The sequence below is a fragment of the Triturus cristatus genome, chromosome 10 (genome assembly GCF_964204655.1).
Source record: "Triturus cristatus chromosome 10, aTriCri1.1, whole genome shotgun sequence".
NCBI lineage: Eukaryota > Metazoa > Chordata > Amphibia > Caudata > Salamandridae > Triturus > Triturus cristatus.
The window spans coordinates 307,629,842-307,650,998 of NC_140593.1; the positions used below are offsets into that span (position 1 = coordinate 307,629,842).

Genomic DNA, 21,157 nt, shown 5'->3' on the forward strand with positions numbered 1-21,157 from the left:
CCCCCCCTTGTAAATATTGATAACCGTAACTTCATAAGTGCTGATAAAGAACTGCTCGTCTTGCTGAATCTCCTCGAGTCCTGTGTGGTGGTGTTACTGTGCTAGTACGTTATAGGAGAAGGACCTCTCCCGGAGGCTTCTCAGCAGCGCTCGGCTACTTCGTGCAGTGTGGGGGCCCTCTGGGTGGTCTCTCCGACTCCCCTGAGGCCCGCCTTCCAACAGCGCCCTTTTTGGTATTTGGTGTAAATCCGTTCAGTAGTTTTGGAGATAGTAAAGAAAATCTAAATTTGTATATCTGTGGCAGCGAAGTATAAGCAGCAATTTCACGACGAATCGCAAATACGCACACTAACCGGAATGTCGCGATTGGCTGGCTGCAACCTGTGTGGAAAGTTCGCCCGTCATTTTACGTAACTGGACACAGTCTATGGAACTGAAACTGAAGATGAAAAGTGGTATAAGGGGTCAGAGTAGAGGAACCCTAAACCAATGGCTGAAATATAAGGGTGTTCCAGTGCCCCAATTGTGTGTAAAAAAAACATTGCAAAATGGTTTCTTTTCCCCATGAGCGATATTTGTGAATTTGCCGCAACGCTCAGGGTGGCCCACATATAAATGTGCAATAAATTCACGAATATAGAGCAAAAGTCTTTAAAAAAATACATTCATAGACCCACTCAGACTCACGCACCCACTCACAGACTCACTCAGACACAACCACTCACAGACCCATTGGAACACTCACGCACCCACTCACAGACTTGTGCACCCACTCACAGACTCACGCACCCATTCAGAGACTCACGCAGACTCATGCACCCACTCGGATACTCCCATACCCACTAACAGACTCGTGCACCCACTCAAGCTTGTGCACCCACTCACAGACCCACACCGACACTCATGCACGCACTCATTGACAAACCCACTCCAACACACACACACCCGCTCAGAGACTCATGCACTCACTCAAACTCACATATCCACTTACCAACCCACTCAGACTCATGCATGCACCGTCAGTCCCACTCACTTGCTCATGCACCCACTCACAGAGCCACTGAGAGTTATGCATCCACTCACAGACTCACATGGACACTTATGTATCTACTGACAGATCCACTCAGATTCACAGACCCACTCAGGCATTCATGCACCCACTCACAGACACATTCAGACTCACAGACCTACCCACTCATGCAACCACTCACAGACCCACTCAAAGACTTAAGCACCTACTCAGAAACCCACTCAGGGACTCACAAACCCACTCACAGACACACTCAGGTTCATGCCCCCACTCACAGACCCATTCAGACACACACCCATTCAGACTCACACACCCACTGACAGACCCACTCATACTCATGCATCCATTCAAATACCCACTCAAGCAGTCATTCAGAGACCTACTTGGACACTCATACTCCCACTCACAGACCCATGCACCCACTCACAGACCCACTCAGGCTCACACACCCACTCACAGACCCAGTCAGACACTCATGTAACCACTAACAGATCCACTCAGGCTCACACACTCACTCCCAGACCCAGTCAGACACTCATGCACCCACTCACAGACCAAGTCAGACTCATGCACCCACTCACAGACCCATTCAGACACTCATGTAACCACTGACAGATCTACTCAGACACTTACACACCCACTCACAGACCCACTGAGGCACTCAGGCACCCTCTCACAGACTCACTCAGGCATTCGTGCACCCACTCGCATACCCCTCAAACACTCACGCATACTCTCAAATTCACTCAGAGACTCATGCACCCACTCACAGATACCTATGTATCTACTTACAAATCCACTCAGAGAATCATGCACCCACTCATAAATCCACTCAAACTTACTCACCGACCTATTCAAAGACTCATGCACCCGACAGACCCACTCACTCACAGACACGCTTAGACACTCGTGCCCCCACTCACAGACTCGCTCACTTTTACAGACCCATTCACAAACAAACGGAGTCAGATGCACAGAGTCACTTATATAGTTGTGAATTTTAAATGTGCTGGTGTCTATGGAATGTCTGCTTTTATTTTGTGTATACACAACAGATTTGCGAATTTGGAGCAAAAAAACCAAAAAGGCATTTAAAAATAAAATAAAACAGTGTTTGGGAAATGGGGGGCTCTGAGACGAACCTTTCTGTTTATTGTGTGTAGATTACGACAAATAAAAAAGGATGCAGTGTTTTAAGTTGTTGTTGCCTTTCTCTGTGAAGTACACTCCATCGCTTCTATTAATACCCTCCATATTAAAGCGCAAGATGCTGTAATGTTGAAGCGCTTACATGCTTCGACATTAATTCAGTACCACAAAGTTCAACGCATACCACGCGGGCTGAGATTACTGATCAAACCTCTTTTGTACATATTTCAATTTAATAAATTGTTCATGGAGAAGTGGCAAGCAGTTCTAAACAAGTGCTCCTTAGATTTGATTTTGCTACTAATCTTAGAACTCTCCGGAAATTAGAAGAAGAAGCAGAGACCATCAAAGCAGACTTGTCATCACGATGTGAACCGGAATACTGGAAAATCACTTTAGATGATTTGAACAGCAAGCTAGAAGTGTATGGAAAGGCGATTCAAGAAAGAAAACTAAGGAAATTTTGCTGAGATCCAATAGATTATAAACTGATTGAGGTGTACACCTGGGCGGAGGTGTATGCCCAGAGGTGATCTCTCCAAAAACCTACATCATCATCATAAGAAAGCATGGTTTTCGACCAGGAAATGGAAGCAACAAGGATGCCCCTGGGCACTGAACAACAAATGGCAGCTACAGGTACACATCCAGCAGCAGCATGCCCAACTGAAACAACAACAGTATCTTCTCAGCCAATGTCTTTTTTGGCCAGCGGCCCGACCACCGCTAACATAATTATGGCCAAATTTGAACAAGACTACATCTTTTCCGACGCACGATGGCATTCAAATGTAATCGTCTCTGGAAGATTCATAGATATCTTTTTAATTTGGAACGATTCGCCTGCCCAGCTGGAACAAAGAACTCTAGAGCTAAATCAGAAGAACCCTCGCATCCAATTTACTCATTCTATGAGCACGACGAGCTTACAGTTTCTGGACGTGTTAATAACCCGAGGCTCCAACAAATCGGAAACTACTGTGTTTAAAAAACTGACAGACATGAATTACTTGTTGTTATTTTCTAGTTTTCATCCATCTCCACTGCTACAGAATTTACCATTCTCCCAGATGCTTAGAATTAAAGGAATGCCAAAGAAACAGTTGATGGATGGAAAGCTGAACAATGCAAACATTCACCCCCAGTCACGAGGATCTGGGTTAAATCCATCATTCTTTTGCTCACCACACCACCCCAGTTTGGACCTAGCCATATGCAAATCAGTCCTGACTGTTCCTTGTGGGAACAGTCCAGCCCGAACGGTCAAGCCAGGTCCTCCCTGGACCGGAAACAAGCATCCTGGGACCAGTTTCAGGGCATCACCCTTCGTCAGCCAGACTAGCTTGAATCCAATGGTGTAGTGAGCACGAGACCCACATCTGGGCATACCATTCCCACTTAGGACAACATATGCAAAAGAAACAGTTGATGGACGGAATGCTAAACAATGCGAAGATTCACACCCAGTCACAAGGATCTGGGTTAAATCCATCATTCTTTTGCTCACCACACCACCCCAGTTTGAAATTAAAAGAATATCATCTTCCGAAGATGCACTAATGACAGCTATGGAAAGTCAACTTTCTAATTTCCAACAAAGAGGGTATCCAGCTCCAATTTTGTCCCAAGCGGTGACAAGAGTCAACACCATGGAAAGAAAGGATTTACTTTTAACTAAAATAAAGTCATCTCAGAATCAAATGGTCTTTGCCTCTAAATACTCCACCAAATCGGTGGCTATTAAGAAAATCATCCAGTCAAGATGGGAACTTTTAAAAACAAAACCTGATTTCAATGGGTTATTTGAGCAACAACTGTTCTTCGCTCACATGAGGAGTCGTAACCTCAAAGAGATGTTGGCCCAGGTCAAACCAGTTTTAGAACAACACAGAAACTGGCATGCACAAGTGCCACAACTGTGTCAATTGCAACAACGTGATACTAGGGAACATGATCAATCATCCGCATTCTAGCAAACTGATTCATCTTAGATACTAAGGAGATTGTAACTCTTCTTTTGTCATTTACTGCATAAAATGCCCCTACGGTTTATTAAATGTAGGTAAAACCGAGCAGAAAGTAAAAATCTGGATTACAGAACACAAGAGTACAATCAGAACAAAAAATATGAAATCTAATCTAGTCACACATTGGTTAGAGAATAACCACACCATAGCACAATTGAGATTCACCATCCTGGAATTGTGGTAGATCAAATCTGGCAGAGACCATGCTAAATTGCTATCTCAGCGCAAAGTATGGTGGATCAAGTCACTTCAAACCATGACACCAGCTGGTCTGAATGATAAAATTGATATGTCCTGTTCTTATAAGGCATCTTTTCGCTGTGCTTGTTTTGAATTGCTGATGTTGCGGTTTTCAATTTGTGAGTTCTAAGATTAGATGTTATGTTCAGTGTGCTCTTGGTACTGTTGATTTTGTACAGTGTGCAAACTCATGGCAATCCAATTACCAACTCCACCATTATGGTGGTTTTCTCTCACGAGGATTCCTTTTTACTGGTAGTCTTCACTGAGGTTTGCTTTTGCTTTTCTTTGTTTGTGTTTTCATTTACCTTCTCTTTTTCCTCACATCTAGTTTTTCAGTCCTGAGCACATACTCGATGCATCACCCTTTAGTTTCTCATTCATATCTGCTTTGGCAGTCTCAGATATTGCTCCTCTGCCTCAGTCATGCTCACGAGTCATCACTTCACATTCTTGACTGCACATCTGAGTGTTCACAGTGCTTGCTTGTAGATATGGATTCCCCACACTAGTATTGGATAGACTGTCATTATCCGGGTGTGAGTTACGGCAGATTCTAGGTTGCTAGGATTTTTCAGTAGCTTTCTAGCATTCTATGGCACCTGTTTCGCTAGTTCCGATGCTGAATTTTCCCGTTCCAACACGGCGACTCCTTTGACGAGTCGCTTTGAGTCCGTTTTTTCAGGTTGCTTTCAGGCTCGTATTTAAAATAGGCTTTACCTTTCACTTTTTTGGTTGCGGACCAGCGTGTTCACGTTTCCTGTGTAAGACATTCACCAGCTGGAGATCGGTGAGTTTTGAGGCTCGCTAGACTACATTTCTTATGCCAGGGGTAATTGAAATGTGTCGTTAATGAGGAACTCTGTGCCTCTTTCTAGTTACTCTTGTGTTTGTAGATGACCAGGACCTACATTGCCTACAGTGGCCGCTCTGGCTACTCTCCCTTAATGATTCTACATTGGAGGGCTTTTTTTTAAATTTTATTTTTTACTGTCGACGAATCTCATCTTGATCCAGGCTAAAGACAAATGACAAAGGTAAATGCTGGACACTTTCAAGGTTTATTGAGCATCACGTTATCGTGCTTGCATCTTCATTTGGAATTTTTCTTGGCTTTATAGCACGGTTCATATCCTCGTTGTTTATCGATACTGGAAGTTTTCGTTTAAACAAGTCACTGAGGTCCTAGTAGTGTGGTCTGTGCACATGTCTTGAAAGGTAGGAGATTTTCAATGGCCATCCACAACTGCTGATGCACTGTTAATCTCAGTTTGCTGAATAGTTAACTTAATTTCCCTTTGTTTTAGATTGTGTCACCGTCTCATATCTCATATCTGGGAATACCACGATTTACACCATGTAAGCCACTAGCCTCTATACTTTGATTATGTATAGGTGGGGTCACACGAGAGTGGTACAGCAGCTTTTAACCCTTTTCACATTCGGTTGGTGACTGTGCGATGGTCTTTGTCTTTCCCTGTCACGGTGCATGTGGTGCTCTTTTTTTGGTCTGCACATCATGTTTTCCTCTTTGGGTAATTTTTCCGGTTGGCGATCTTCCTCACCATCCAGTTTCGCTTTTTTGATTGCCATGCTTATGTGCATTAATGGTGCAGGATTCACCATTTTATCCCTGTATGTTGTACATCTATACGTGTTTGCTTTGTTTACAACTAGTCTTTCATTCAACTTTTTCCGCAGTGGCCATTGAAGAAGGAATGCGGTAATCCCGAAATGCATTGGGCACACCATCAAATGGAGATTTGATACTTATGTGGATTCATAAAGTACAATTGAAGTTTTGTTATTATTTTATTATGATATTGTTTATGTCATTATAAACAACGATTGTGTTTGAAATCATTATACGTACAAGTATAATTAGCCAAATAAAGGCTACAACATCAGTGTCTTAATATCAGATATTTGTGTTCAATCTATGAGATTCTTCATTGTTAATGAGTATTTACTATTGTAATTATGTGAGGTATTGTATCACACGCTGTGCATCCAGATATTGAGTGTAGAGTCACTGGGATATTTTGTTTCATATTTTGAGGGGTTGGCCACCTCTATCTGGTTGGCACGCATACAAGTTTAACTTTGGATTTCATTGTCGTATTAGTTTTTTCTGCACAGGTGTGCGCTAACTTCTCTAATTCGGTTGTAGATAGAGCCCATGTTATGGTCTCTCAGAAATGCAGAAACAGCTTTATTGACATTTCCTGGTTTTGTCTATCTGTGGAAAGAACTCATTTGACCACTTCCATATTGCCTTTTGGCATATGTTAGAGAGTGCCAAATCCATTCTTCTACCTTTCAAAGACTACAACTACGCAAAAGTCCAAAATTGCCTGGAGGTTTAGCCTGTTCGGGCCACCCCAACCATTTTAATAGCCTGCAACTCACTCACTGACTGACCCATCAAATCGCACAAACAAAACAACTCACACACCCACTGACATATCCATGCAGCACTTAAACACCCAGCCACCAACCCATAAAGCCACTCAACCACCACCCACTTACAGATGCATAGTCACTCATACACTCACTCACAGACCCATACAGCCACTCACCACTCACACCCACTCACCACTCACAGACCCACACAGTCACTCACACACCCACTCTCAGTCTTGTCTACACACTCGCATACACACTGTCAAAAGTTACAGGTAACAGTTAGAAAATAATATTTTAAAAACAACTACTCAAGCAAAAAAACATGAAGCAGAATAAATGATTCACAATGGAAAAGGTGCATTTGTGTCTCACCTCACACAAAATATCTTACCGTCCATGAAGCTTGTAAAAGGCCAACTGAAGAGCAAGTTGCACAAATGTATCAGGGTGCAGATTCTTTTTCTTGACAAGTACTTTGCCAAAAGATGTGAATGCATAATTAACAACCTGTACGTCAGCTGCCTAGGTAATATAAAATACAAGTTACGAGAGTTGTATTAATGGCATATCCGATTACTATCTTTTGTCTGATCAGAATACCAGAGACCTCTGTTGCTTCATAGCTTGTTGTGGTTACGTAAATCACAAACTATGCACACATGCATAATACATACATGTCACTTTGGAGTTAGTCTCCCTGCTCCCACACTACTCAGGCACAAAATATCTAAAGTTATGTGATGCCATAATAACTGACTGAGCAGCGACATGTCAACGTATCTACACAAGGCCACAAAAAACAACCTACCTTTAGGGCAGGCAAAGATAGTTAATTATTCGCTATCTCTGATCCCAGAAGGCTTTAGAAAAGTGTTTAATTCAAGTTAATAATGTGTCAGAGATCTTCTGGCACATTCACACAAACAGAAGTCAAGAGATAGGGGCTCAACAAGGACAACTGAAAAAACATACACCAGTCTGCATGACTGCCACTTTGATACTCAGAAGGGGTGACACTCTCACAACATTGCCGTGAGCCAGATTCCGAGCCTATCCCCCTAACACACAAGTTACTTACCTTCGGTAACGATGTATCTGTAAGAGACATTAGTTAGTAATAGATTACTTACCTTAGAACTACCCCAGGGGTCAGACTTGATCCAGAAAGTTTTCGTCAGCAGTACCCCTGCGCGTCGGAAGGTGGTGTTGTGCAGCTCAGAGTCCGTCGTAGGCGTCATGATCGCCGGGATGACATCGCGGCAGCTACTTAGATGCCGCCCTCGTGCACGGACGTCAGTTCTGTACACGACTTTACGTGCCAGGAACGCAGAGCCATGCAAGATACTGACCAATGGTGCATTGAAACTAGGGCCCCGAAAGGGATGACCTTAACCCTATAAATCAGTTCGCAGAACAGGGAGGATGGGTGGGGCGGTAAGGAATCTATCACTAACTAATGTCTCTTACAGATATATTGTTACCGAAGATAAGTAACTTGTGCATTTGAAAGAGACACGTTAGTGATAGATTGCTTACCTTAGAATAGATACCCCAGCAATGCCAACCCCGGTGGTGGGTCTGCAAACCAAGATCACACCAGAAAGTCACGGAGAACAGAAGCCGTCTCTCCGGACTTGGCTGTCAAGGCAATAATGCTTAGTAAAAGTGTGCAGCGAGGCCCACGTGGCTGCCTGACAGATGCCTTGTCCCTATGCAGAAGTAGCTGCTGTCGCTCTGGTAGAATGGGCGCGCAGCCCCATCGGAGGTTCCTTTTTAGCCAGAGAATAACCGGCTTTGATACATAGGATGACCCAGCGGGAGATAGTCCTCTTGTGCACAGCCCGGCATTTATTGGCACCTGCGTAGCCAACAAAGAGCTGGTCATCCACCCGGGGCTGCTGTGTGCGATTCAGGTAGAATGAGAGAGCACGTTTTGGGTCTAGACGGTGGAGCCGCCTCTGTTCCTCTCTGGAAGGGTGCGGGGGCGGGAAGAAAGTGGGCAAGGTGATAGGTTGCCTGATGTGAAAGCAGTAACAACCTTAGGCAAGAAGGAAGGACGAGTGCGAAGCACAACCTTGCCCGGATGAACAGACAGAAAAGGAGGTTTACAGGAAAGAGCCTGGAGCTCACTCACAGAGGTGATAGAAACCAGGAAAGCAGTCTTCAAAGTTAGTAAACGAAGAGGATAGCTGTGAAGCAGCTCAAAAGGAGCACACATCAAATAGGTAAGAACCAGATTCAAGTCCCACTGTGGCATCACAAACGGAATATGAGGGAAAAGGTGAGTAATGCCTTTGAGAAATCTACTTATGACAGGGGACTTCAAAAGAGAGGGCTGATCATGGAGCCTGAGAAAGGCCAACATTGCAGAAAGGTAGCCCTTAATAGTGCCGGGCCAAAGAAAGAAGGAACAAAAAGACTTCTGAAAGAGGGGCAGACAGGGGATCCACAGCCTTCGCTGTGCACCATGCCACAAATTTGTTCCACTTGCAGGCGTATATCGATTTAGTGGAGAGACGCCTGGCTGCCAGAATGAAATCACAGACTTCAGGAGGCAAGTCAAATGGAATCAACTGGCACCGCTCAATCTCCACACATGGAGGTGGAGGCTGGACAGGTTCGGGGTGAGGACCGTCCCCCCTATTGCTGCGACAGAAGATCCTCCCAAAGAGGCAGTCGGATCAGGGGATCCACGCCCATACTGAGTAGCTCGGGATACCAAACTCTTCGAGCCCAGTCCGGGGCCACAAGAATGACTTGGGCCCGGTCGGGTTTGATCTTCAGCACTCTGGGTAGAAGTGGTATAGGTGGAAAGGCGTACAATAGACCGCAACTCCACTCGCGACGAAAAGTGTCGCAGAGCGAGTGCAGTCTTGGAAATTTCAATGCGCAGAACTGCTGATATTGCTCGTTCGCTTCGGTGGCGAATAGATCTAACCAAGGCTCTCCCCATTGTTGGAAGAGACCTTGCGCCACCTACGAGTGAGGACGTCATTCGTGATCCATCAAGCACCTGTGGCTGAGTTTGTCCACCCTGGTGTTTAAAGAATCTGCCAAGTGTTGAACCACCAAGGAAATGCCTTTATGTTCCAGCCATGTCAAGAGACGCAGAGCCCCCTGACATAGGGTCCACGACCCCAACCCGCCATGCTTGTTGCAGTACCACATGGCGGTGGTGTGGTCTGTGAACGCCTGCACTACTCTCTCCTTGACAGAGGGAAGGAATGCCTTCAGTGCAAGTAGGATCGCCTGGAGCTCCAGAAGGTTGATAATGCGCCTGGACTCTGCCGGAGACTAGAGGCCTCTGATCTCCGCCTCTCCCATGGGGCCGCCCCATCACAGGAGGGACGCATCCGTCACCACAGTGTGCTCCGGTTGGGGAAGGGAGAGTGAAATGCTGCTGACCCAATGTCGGTCTGTGAGCCACCACTGCAACTGTTGTGCATTGCCCTCCGAGATCTGGATGTACTCGGACAGGTCCCCTTGATGCTGCGCCAACTGGAACTTCAGGTCCCACTGCAGTGCCTGAATATGCCATCTGGCATGATTGGTCAGCAGGATGCAGGAGGCCATGAGGCCCAGCAGCCTCAAGGTCATCCTGACCGAAACCCAGGAAAAGGGCAGAAAGATCGTAATCATAGCCCGAATGTCCCGTTCGGGAGGATAAACCCGAAACTGCGCCTTGTCCAGAACCGCTCCGATAAAGAGGAGCTTCTGGGAGGTAATCAGGTGCGACTTCGGCACATTGATGGAGAACCCCAGTAAATGCAGGAGGTCGTCCGTAGTCTGGAGGTGGGAGACGACTGCCTGGGGCGAGCCCACCTTCAACAGCCAGTCGTCGAGATAGGGGAAGACTGTAATCCCCGATCAGCACAGATGAGCTGTGACCACCGCCATCACTTTCGTGAACACCCGAGGGGCGCTGGAAAGGCCAAAAGGGAGCACGGTGAACTGAAAGTGCTTGTGGCCTACCGTGAAACGCAGGGAACGCCGGTGGGCGCGGGCAGGACGGGGATATGAAAATAAGCATCCTGCAAGTCCAACGTTACCATCCAGTCTTGCGGGTCTAGGGCAGACAAGACCTGAGCAAGTGTGAGCATCCTGAACTTCTCCTTCCGGAGGAAGCGATTGACGTTCCGAAGGTCTAAGATAGGAAGCATGGCCTTGTCCTTCTTCGGAACCAAGTAGTAGTGGGAGTAACAACCACGACCTACTCCTGGCGTTGGAACGCGCTCGATGGCTCCCTTGGCCAAGAGGGCTATCACTTCCTGCTGGAGAAGCGCCAAGCGATCCCCGACATGCAGTAGTACTGGGGTGGCATGACTGGAGGGGTAGTCTCGAAGGGGAGAGTGTAGCCTCTTGGGACTATCTGTAAAACCCACCTGTCCGAAATGATGGTGCACCAGTGGGTGAGGTGATGGCGAATCCTGTCGCCCACTGGCGTTTGGTGGGCCTGAAACACTGTACTAGGAAGGTTTGGAGGCAGTGGTGGCAGGGCACGCTGGCCCCGTGACCCACCGCGGCAGGTCCCACGTCCGCAGCTGCGCTTAGACTGTTGCTACGCAGGCCTGTGGCTTTGAAACAAACGTGTTTAGGCGCACTTTCCTTGGCCACGAAAGGAGCGGAAAGCAGAAGCCGAAGGAGTGCACGTGGCCGAAAGGCCCAAGGCCTTGGCCGTAGCCCGCGAGTTCTTAAATCGCTCTAACGCACTGCCTGCCTTGTCGCCAAAAAGGCGAGTGCCATCAAAAGGCATGTCCATCAGAGTATTCTGGACATCCCCAGAAAAGCCAGTTGTCCTCAGCCAGGTGTGACGGGGTAGCGCCACTGTCGGGAAATCACTCTGCGCAGCGAGTCGGCGGTGTCAAGGCCACAACGAATCGTGAACCTGGATGCATCCCTCCCCTCAGCAATAGCTTGGGAGCGCACCGTCCGGTCCTCCTCCGAACACTGAGGCAGCCGCCGTATCCCACACAGAGTGGGAATAATGGCTCAAGAGGCATGCGGTGTTCACAGACCGCAACCCTGAACTGGCAGAAGAGAAAATCTTTTTCCCAAACTGCTCCAGTTTCTTGGATTCCCTGTCCGGAGGTGCGGAAGGGAATGCACTCGGGACGCAGAGGTTTGGACAACCAAGCTCTCAGGGGTAGGGTGTTGGGAGAGGAAAATGGGGTCGCCGGGGCCGGGCGATGGCGTCGGGCCACGTTCCTATCCACAGGAGTCCCAGTGTTGGGCCTGGACCAGGTGCCCAACTGAACGTTGGAAATCCACCAAACCAGTTCCAAGAACTGGGGTGTAAGAAAAAGTGCATCAAGACAAACAAATGCTATATCTTGCAGAATTAGTTAGGTGCCAGAGAATGTACTCAATTACAATATTGAAACTTTCCATAATGAATATACTGATGGGATTAATACCACATGCATGTGTATATCTGTTTAGGATGATGATTAGTTGAGCAGGAACATATTGGTCAGCAGTCAAATTTGTTTGCCGCACTGTACTATATGTAAGTTACTGATGAGCATCAGAATTGCAAAGTACAATAGCTAGAACAATTTGTACCATGGATAGCAAGTCATTAACGTTTCACCATCCTTTTTTAATCCTATCAAACGCCTAGGTGTTTAACCTCTTCTGTGCCCATGACGAGATAGTCTCGTCATGGAGCACGGTTGCGCTGTGCCCATGACGAGACTATCTCGTTATGAACCCCGCCCGCTAATGTAACGCCCGGCACAGGAGGGGGAAAGGGCGTGGCACAGAAGGGGTTAATTTCACCATTTTCTACTTTCATTTTTACTAACCTGTTGACATCCCCCCTACACAGTAAAATGCTTGAGTACTTACATCACCTTAGCGTTCATATGTTTGGAAGACTAAATATGACACTTCATAATAGTATGTGCATCAAGGTGTGGAGAAGTTTTGAAAAGTCAAGCACAGGAAACTAACAGGAAGAGCAGCACTGTTGGGTCTAGTGTTAATGAGCTGGTAATTAGAAACATCACCTCCTTCCAGTACTGTTTCTTGGCTAGCCTGATGTCACTGAGAAGTTTCTCATCCAAGGTGAAGACCAGCTCTTCTGGCCAAGGGATTTCTCGCACTTCCATTGACCCCTGTGGTAAAAAGACATAAATTATCAACATTATTTATATGTTCATATAGATATGAGAGCATGTGATGTAAATTAATTATATATTCTGTGTGGTGTAAATGGCCTTGTGAAGACCCAGCTCCCCTCAACTAGGAGCACACCAGTTCTTCTGTAGAAATGCTGTGGCATTTAACTTAAAACTTCCTAAATTGCTTTTGTGTGACACCTGCCAAACATTCCTGGTCGGGGGCATTGGAAGTACCTACAGACAGTTTATCTGGCCTGGATAGACTAGTAAACTCAGCACCGCCAGCGAGTATTTACTTGTATTCCACAAACAATGATTATTTTCTAAACAACAGTTCAAGCAATGGGTACTTTCCATACATTTTTTTATTTTATATTCCTTTTTTCCCCCAATCGTAAGTGGAAGCGGTCTTGTCTTGCACCAAATGGATCTACAGAGCCTCGGAGAAGCTTAAACATGGATGAATTAAGCAACATCTACTAAAAATGTTCACAGGCCTCCGGAGGAACAGCGAATCCAGCTCGAAGTGCATGGGGGCCACCAAAACCATTTAACACTGAGCCTAATGCTTAGACTATATGATTGAATTATGCACTTAAAACACAAAGAAAAAAAAAAGAAAGTATGTATGGAGAACACCAACTAATAATCGATGTTTGAGAAACAAAAGTAAATACTATATAGCGGCACCCTGTTCAGTAGTCTACCTAGGTGAGGCACACCAACAGACAGTGTGACGTAATGAGAGAAAAGAGGAAAATAAAGACCAAACAAATCATATACCCAAGAGTTGCTACCACTAAAAGCAACTTTTCAAATAGCAATAATATAATTCTACGGTTTTCAATCAATACTGAAAGATTTTTCACTTGAATACAAGGTGCTGAAATCTTAGGGCCCTATTAGAAGTCAGGTGGAGATACCTACGGAGATTCCAAGAGGCTGGAATTACTGTTACTGGTGGTATCTCCACAAGAAATTCCATCTATAAGATTGAAATACCTTTGAATGGTTAATAACTGCGGACACAGTCATCATTTGGAATTCCGCACAGTATTGTCTTTTCTGAGAGGTGTAATGCTCCTGTTATCACCTGCCTGAACAGCAGCCTAAGGGGAGCAATGCCTTCTGCGAAAGCGGAGGATGGGGGAGGGCATGGAAAGGTAGAAGATTGAAAGAAAGAAAAAGTTCTGATGAAGGGAGCTTTGCATGCTACCTAGTGTCTGAGAAAAAGAGTCTGCAGAGACCAGGCTAGGCTGCTGGAGCAGGAGAAACCTTACAGGATTTTACGGGCCAGAATTTCCAGCCAGTAAAATGGGGTCAAACTGTTCTCACACTGATTGGTCCTAGTGGTTTTCTGACGTGCACTTCTTGAGGAACAAGAATGTGCTCTGTTTAAATGCCTCTAAACCGAGCTTGTGAGTCCTTGGCTTTTGTCTCTTGTACCCATTAGCGACAAACGATTGGTTCACTGCAACGTATGCTGAGGTGCACAGAAAAGGGATATGTTGACTTTAAAACCCCGTTGATGTGGCAGATTATCGGGATGAATGTGATAAAGTGGACTTTTAAAATATATACTACATTAAAGTCGAGTGAATCGGTTAAGATAAAGTCGTGCCCCTCCTTATTACTAGGAATATTACAAAATGTCCACATTCCAGATAGTTAACTGTACCCTAAGTACTCGTTAATTCTTCCCATCCATGAACCCTTAAAACCTTAACTACCCCTCAACATTACCAACCCCTGAACCTACAAACCCATACTACCCATTAAAGCTCCCCTCCCCCTCCCCCTAAACCCTAAAAACCCTTGCTACCCCTCAACGCTACCCTTCCCTGACACCCAAAAACTCTTGCTACCATTTAACGCTACCCTTCCCTGAAACCTAAAAGCCCCTAACTTCCCTTTAAAACTCCCAATTCCTGGGCCTTAACAATCCCTTACTGCTCCTTAATACCCCTTAACTCTACCCTCCCCCGAATCCTAAAATCCACTTACTAGTTCCCTGTCCCTTCCACCTCTTCGTAAACGCTCCTCTCTATCCCGGTGCCCTGTACATCTATTTTGGACCTACAAGGAATTACATTTTCAGATTTGCTGTAGCCACAGCTTTCTTCATTTTATTTATTCAGCAGGCAACATTTTGACACAACTTTTTTTTTTTTTTAACAATTCTTTTTATTAAGCAGTTGAGTCAAAAGTCATCAAAAGCAAAGCAATGTTCACTTTAAGGGCCGCTCGTAGAGGGACTTTCCACATCATAGATAGAACACTCGGGCCGCCCTAAATCCTTGGAGTAATCCCCGACACACTGGAGCTGGTTGCGAACTCTGCCCTCCAGTCTGCTATTTGTTAGTGATCACCCCCCTCCGCTCCTTACTTGCCAGTTTGTGCACGGTACTGCTTCCATGGACCCCATAGCTTTTCAAATTTGCGCAGGCAGCCTCGGAGCGGTATGTTACCTGTTCGACAGTAAACTAGCTGGCCCCAATTCAGGTCCTCCTTCCAGTCTATGGTCGCAGGGGGCCTGTCTGCATTCATTAGCCTGGCTAAATTGTGTTTCGCCACCCCATGTGGAGCAAGTATTTACATGACTGGGCCTTTCCTCTTCTACCGACACTTCCAACAGCTCAAGTGGCACAAGTAGGCCTGTCACCTCCCTCATTCTCTCAACTATTTCAGTCCAAAAGTTTTGGATACAAGGACAGGTCCAAAGTGTGTGATAGAACATGCCCACACCACCGCCACCCCTGGGGCACTCGGCCGTCGAGGCACCAGTCGAAACCGAGGGCTTATAGCCAGTGGCGGCTGGTGACATTTGAAAGTGGTGGGGGCGTAAAATGATTGTCGTAGTGAATTGTGGCGAGCGAGGGAGCGAGCCCGAACAACCTAGAGGGTTGGGGGGAAATTTTATAAAAAGAGTGGACAAATGGTGCATTTTCATTTTTTCAAATAAATTTGAGAAAGCAGGAAGGTTACTAAAGCAATTGTCAAAGTGCAGTTACTACATTAATAAAGAGATGTCTTATAACAACAAAGGTAGCTGCTTATTCAGTATAACCAAGGTCATGCCGCCCTCTGCTCCGAGCTTACGTGCTCGTGTTTCTAAAACTAAAATGATGTAAAATATGTGTGTGACGTGCAAAAAAAACCTAAACGTGTGTGTCACCATATTTCTTTCACATCCTCCAGGTTTATCTTTCAAACCCAAGGCCATTGCACACTGCTCACTCACTGTCAACAAATTACGATGCAAAATGGTTTCGCATTGGAATACACATTAGCTCACGTTGCAGGAGCTCATTTGTACAGCGATTAAACATTTTGTTTCTTGCCCCCAGGGTGCAGTTTCGCACCAGCTTCTCTCTTCTCTCCGGAAAGTTCCTTTTTATGTGTCTCTCTCCCTTCCCCCTCTCTTTGAGTGTGGTTTAGCGTTCTTCTGCTGCTCTTCGGTCACTCTCACAAATGTCCCTCCTTCCTGTCAGTGTTACTTACTATCTTGACAGGATCTGCTCAGTGGCGGGCATGCTTGAGCCTTGATTCTCCCGTATCTCTTCATTTCTCGTTTCACTCTGTTGCTCTTTCTGTTATTTTCGACTCCTCCCTCCCCCCACGTGCCTGCTTTCTGTCTCTTGCTCTGTATTACCTCTTTTCATTGGACTCTCTTTCTCCCGACTGTCTCAGCTGCTTGGTGTGTTTGGCTATTGTGAGGGCTGGGAGACCTGTGGCGTTTTTACTCTACACAGCAATACGAACTCCTTCCTATCGCCGCATGGAAGTTGTTTTTTAATACTAAACTGCCATGACCAGCGCACCTTAAAATGCATTATTTTAAACAATTTCCGAAAAAGTCCTTGTAGTGGAATTCCATCAAATGTCCTACGATGGTGATATTTAGGTACTCTCGGGATCCCTGTGAGATATGGGTTGTTATACCACTGCATTCCGTGCAATAAAACGACACTAGCCTGTAATATGCACATCCTCGCCTTATAACGAAAGAATACCGTCACGTCACACACTGCAGCAGTATCGGTTTATTATATTATTTTTATTATTTCCACCGAGGAAATCAGTGAAAATGAAAAGGCACCGCTTCATTCGATAGAGCGGCTCCGGGAGCCCCCTCGCTCGCAGCCTTGATTTTCCTAAACGCATATTGTTATTTTAAGTATTCTGTCAGGCTCCTGTTAATTGAATGATTTCCCCACGTCAGCCTCCATGACAAATGAAGGACAAAAGGCAGCATTTTCGTTCCAATACTCCTAACCCCACTGGAAGCGTGATGAAAACACCCCCTCTGAGCAGGAAGCAGTGAAAGACCAACCTGATGTTCGGGGCGCTTTCAGTGAATATCTCGGGGTGAAATCTTACACCTCCTGTTGGACAGAGGTCTAGTGGTTACCACAGAAATTGTAGCATCAGGAAACCAAATTTCTGTGGAGTAGTAGAACCAGGCAGACTGGGACTGTCCCAAGTTCCGACCACTGGTTTCATCAGCTGAGGATTCTCTGTCATGCATGTTACGAGGGTGAGATCTCTTCAGGCCCTTTGGGTGTCGAGACTCATGCGTGTGGCACCCCTCCACCCATTCCCATGCCTCCACTGTGGAGTAGTAGAACCAGGATTTTCCTTCTGCAAGAACTTATAGCTTGGCAGGGAATATCCTTATATATTTTAAGTCCTATTCCCTAGGGGTTCTCTTGACCTCCTCAACACTCCTCCTCGGTTTCTGAATCTGGCAGGTAAAGTCAGGAAAGAAGCGAATCGTGGAGTTCTCATACTTAGGTCGCCTTATGCCCGGGCTGCTTGCAGGATGACGTCTCAATCTCTAAAGTTCCACATGCGGGCTATGATGGTGCGCAGTAGGGCCTCTGGTCTCGGAGGCAGGATTGGGGCCCTGTGCGCACTTTCGACGGAGAAGAACTTCGATAGACGTTTGGGTTTCAAGCCTTCTACAAATAGGTTGACACATTGTGCTTCCGCTCCTTCAGGCACCTCTACAATTCGTAGATTGTTTCGCCTGGACTTCCCTTCCTGGTCCTCAACTCTTGCCTCCAGAGCCTCTTGCTGATTGGTTAGTTTATGCACTTGCTCCTCTAGGGACCTTGAGGAAGTTTGGAGCTTACGGATGTTGGTTTCTGCCGGGTTTACTTTGACATCTTCTGGAACTCTGCTCTAAGATGCTCCACCTCGATGGTGACAGTCTATTTTAGGTTCCAAGGAGGATTGGAGACTTTGTATCGCCCTCATTACTGCCCTGAGGCTCCTGGACTAGTGGGCCCGGGTCTCCTCTTCATGGTGGGGCCTGGGGACTGCGTATTTATCCAAATTGTTTGTTTGCGGTGGTAGGTTACTCTTGGGCCTTACCATTACTCCAGCCCTGTACTGTTGTCAGGATTACGGTTGGGGCCTTTGCCAGGCGTCACTGCTCTGCCCGTTCTCCCGACTGGTAGATTGGTGCAGTGGTGGATTCTTGACCAGGGTAGTTGGAGATCGCTAGGTAGGTCGCCCAGGCCTTGCACTCCTGTCACAGCAGATAGCCTACGTGTAGTCTAGTGTGGCCCCCCAGTACATGGCCGATGTAACGGGTCAATCAATCAATCAATCAATCAGGGATTTTAAAGTGCACTACTCACCCGTGAGGGTCTCAAGGCGCGGGCAGGTGGACAGCCGTTCCGTTCAGTCAAAGAGCCAGGTCTTGAGTCTTCCTGAAAGTGTTGAGGCGGGGGGAGAGTTTGATGTCGATAGGGAGCTCGTTCCAGGCTTTGGCTGCGATGTAGGAGAAGGCTCTTCCCCCTGTTCTGGCTCTGCGGATACGCTGGGTTTCAGCGAGGGCGAGGTTGGTGGAGTGGAGGTTTCTTTTGGGTACGTGGAAGGTGATTCTTTTATTGATGTATTGGGGTCCTGTGTTGTGGAGGCGGGGAGCACCAAAGTTCCCCGGCAATTGCAGTGTCCTCACCGCAGACCATATGGCATGGCTTCAACCCTGGGTTTCGCCGGGTGGCCATCTGACTCCGATCTTTAAGTGCCCTTCTCTGTGGCTGCTTTCCCTCCTGCAGCCACGGGTGGGGCCCAAAGTTCCCCCTTACTTATGGTTCCGGGGCACCCAGACTGATCGTCATGTAGGGTTGGCCTCAATTTTCCACCGCCAATGGCGGTTCCGTTAAAGATTTGGCCCTGTCCTTGGCCCAAGGGTGCCTCTATCTCATCTCGACCTCCTCCTGCTTGCCATTAGCCCTGCACTCCGGGGGGGGGGGGGGGGGGGGGGTGACAAAGGAGACAGGCATTTTTTCTGTGTGATAGATTTCGGGGCATTCAGAATTTTACTGCTTCAATTATGTAATGCTTCTTTCAGCAAGCAATGGTTCCAGAGCCAACTTTATATATTTAGTGTGCCTTGTTTGATAAAATCATCTAGTGTTGATTAAAGTATCTGGCTGTGCAAAATAACACTGGAGGAAGTGCATACTACTTGTGCAAAATAAAACTGCTTATGACAACAGAACAGCTCACAACAGAACTAGACCCTCACCTTTTCTTTTAGAAATACATTAAAAACGGATTGCTCAACAGGATGCAAGGTGTATGTCGCTCAGATCCCATCCTGATGCATTTCAATACAAAAAGTAGAACTACATCAAAAATTAAATAGACATGCTATATGGCACATACCTTCCACCTTCCTTCGCTTGCAATGATCTTCTGGTCTATGTAGTGACACATGGTTATCAGCACCATGGCATCATATGGAGCATGCTATAAAAACAAACAAATGGCAGAGATGAAGAAGTACATTGACCATGCTAATCAATGTAGATAACCACAAGAGAGTGTTAGGATTTAAAAATAAATGCTCCATTGAATCAGCAAAGATAATTATTCAACACATCTTACAGTAGAGTGAGGTAGAGTAGAGAGTAGCATAGTGTGGAATGAGTTTTGAGGAGAGGAGTGACGTACAGTGGAGTAAAGTGTCAGAGTGTAGTGTCGTGGAGTGGGATAGAGTGGAGTAGAATGGCATGGAGTGGTATAGAGCAGCGTGGCGTACAGGGTCATGGAGAATGACATGGAGCAGAGTGGTGTGGAGTAAAGTGTTGTAGAGTGGTGTGGAGTGGTGTATAGTAGAGTGGCATAGGATGGAGTAGCATACAGTGAAGTGGTGCAGAATGGCATAGAGTGGAGTACAATGTCATAGAATGGAGGGGCGTAAAGTGGCAAGAGTAGAGTGTTGTAGAGTGGTATGGTATTTAGTGTCGTAGAGTGTAGTTGCATAGAATAGTATGCAGGGTGTGGTAGCGCACCGCCATTACAGCGAACACATTTTCAATTGAAATGACCATTACATTTGCACAGACATACAGTTTTACTAATATAACTATACAGTGCACTAATGATAATGTGGTGAAATTGGCATCCCCTAGTGTATTGATAGGTTTTAATCCTACTAAAATATTTATTTCCAACACACCTTCATTACAAACAAAAATTCTTTATTTGTGCTTTCCTAATTGCTATATTTTGAAATATTTGTACAGTTCATTTACAGGCAACCTACATTTTGTTATGTGCTACAAAAAATTAACACCCTACAGCCTTTTCACATTCTTGTATCCAGCAAGATTGTAACATAAGTTCGATCACTTTACATTCAGGGAAAGAAAAGTAAACATGAAGCTCCCTAGGAAACATGAGCCTAACATTTGATATCCGTCTTTGAATGCACAGCAAAAGTGACAAGATAAAAACAAAGTTTAAAGGCCTGTTTTATGCTCATTCACTTCTAAACTGCAGCCGATTACTGTGGGGAGTTTCAGCATCCCACCATCCTACTTCCAGTGTCTTTGGCATGGGTTTGAAATTGAGGATGCGAATTGTTTCAATTATGCTGTTAGTAAAGAGCACTGACCAAAATCAACAAGCTCGCAGACAGAACATTGTTCCTCGTGGGCTTGCAAGATTGATGATCCAAAAGGCAAAGACAAAAAGAATCAGTCAAGCAGAAAGATAGGAGGGAGGAAACCTTTTCAAAGAAGTACAGCATGTTTACTGCTTTCTGAACTAGCATACAAGGGAGACAAATGAAAACACTTGTTCTCTTGTGGAGCATCTCACGAAAAAGAAATAAAATAAAGAGTTCTCGGAAAGCCTGCACTCATGGAAGGATACAAGGAGCC

The 21,157-nt window shown here is 45.9% G+C and overlaps 1 protein-coding gene across 6 annotated transcripts in view; it reads right to left on the bottom strand.

Moving 5' to 3' along the window:
* CROT (carnitine O-octanoyltransferase) overlaps positions 1-21,157 on the bottom strand; it is a 662,560-nt gene that overhangs the window by 111,422 nt on the left and 529,981 nt on the right. For all 6 annotated transcript variants that reach the window (XM_085631293.1, XM_085631292.1, XM_085631296.1 and 3 more), the window contains 3 exons: positions 19,656-19,739; positions 12,861-12,968; positions 7,244-7,374 (listed from right to left, as the gene is read on the bottom strand). In XM_085631293.1, the coding sequence (XP_085487419.1) occupies positions 7,244-7,374; positions 12,861-12,968; positions 19,656-19,739 (323 nt within the window). The remainder of the gene's footprint in view (positions 1-7,243; positions 7,375-12,860; positions 12,969-19,655; positions 19,740-21,157) is intronic.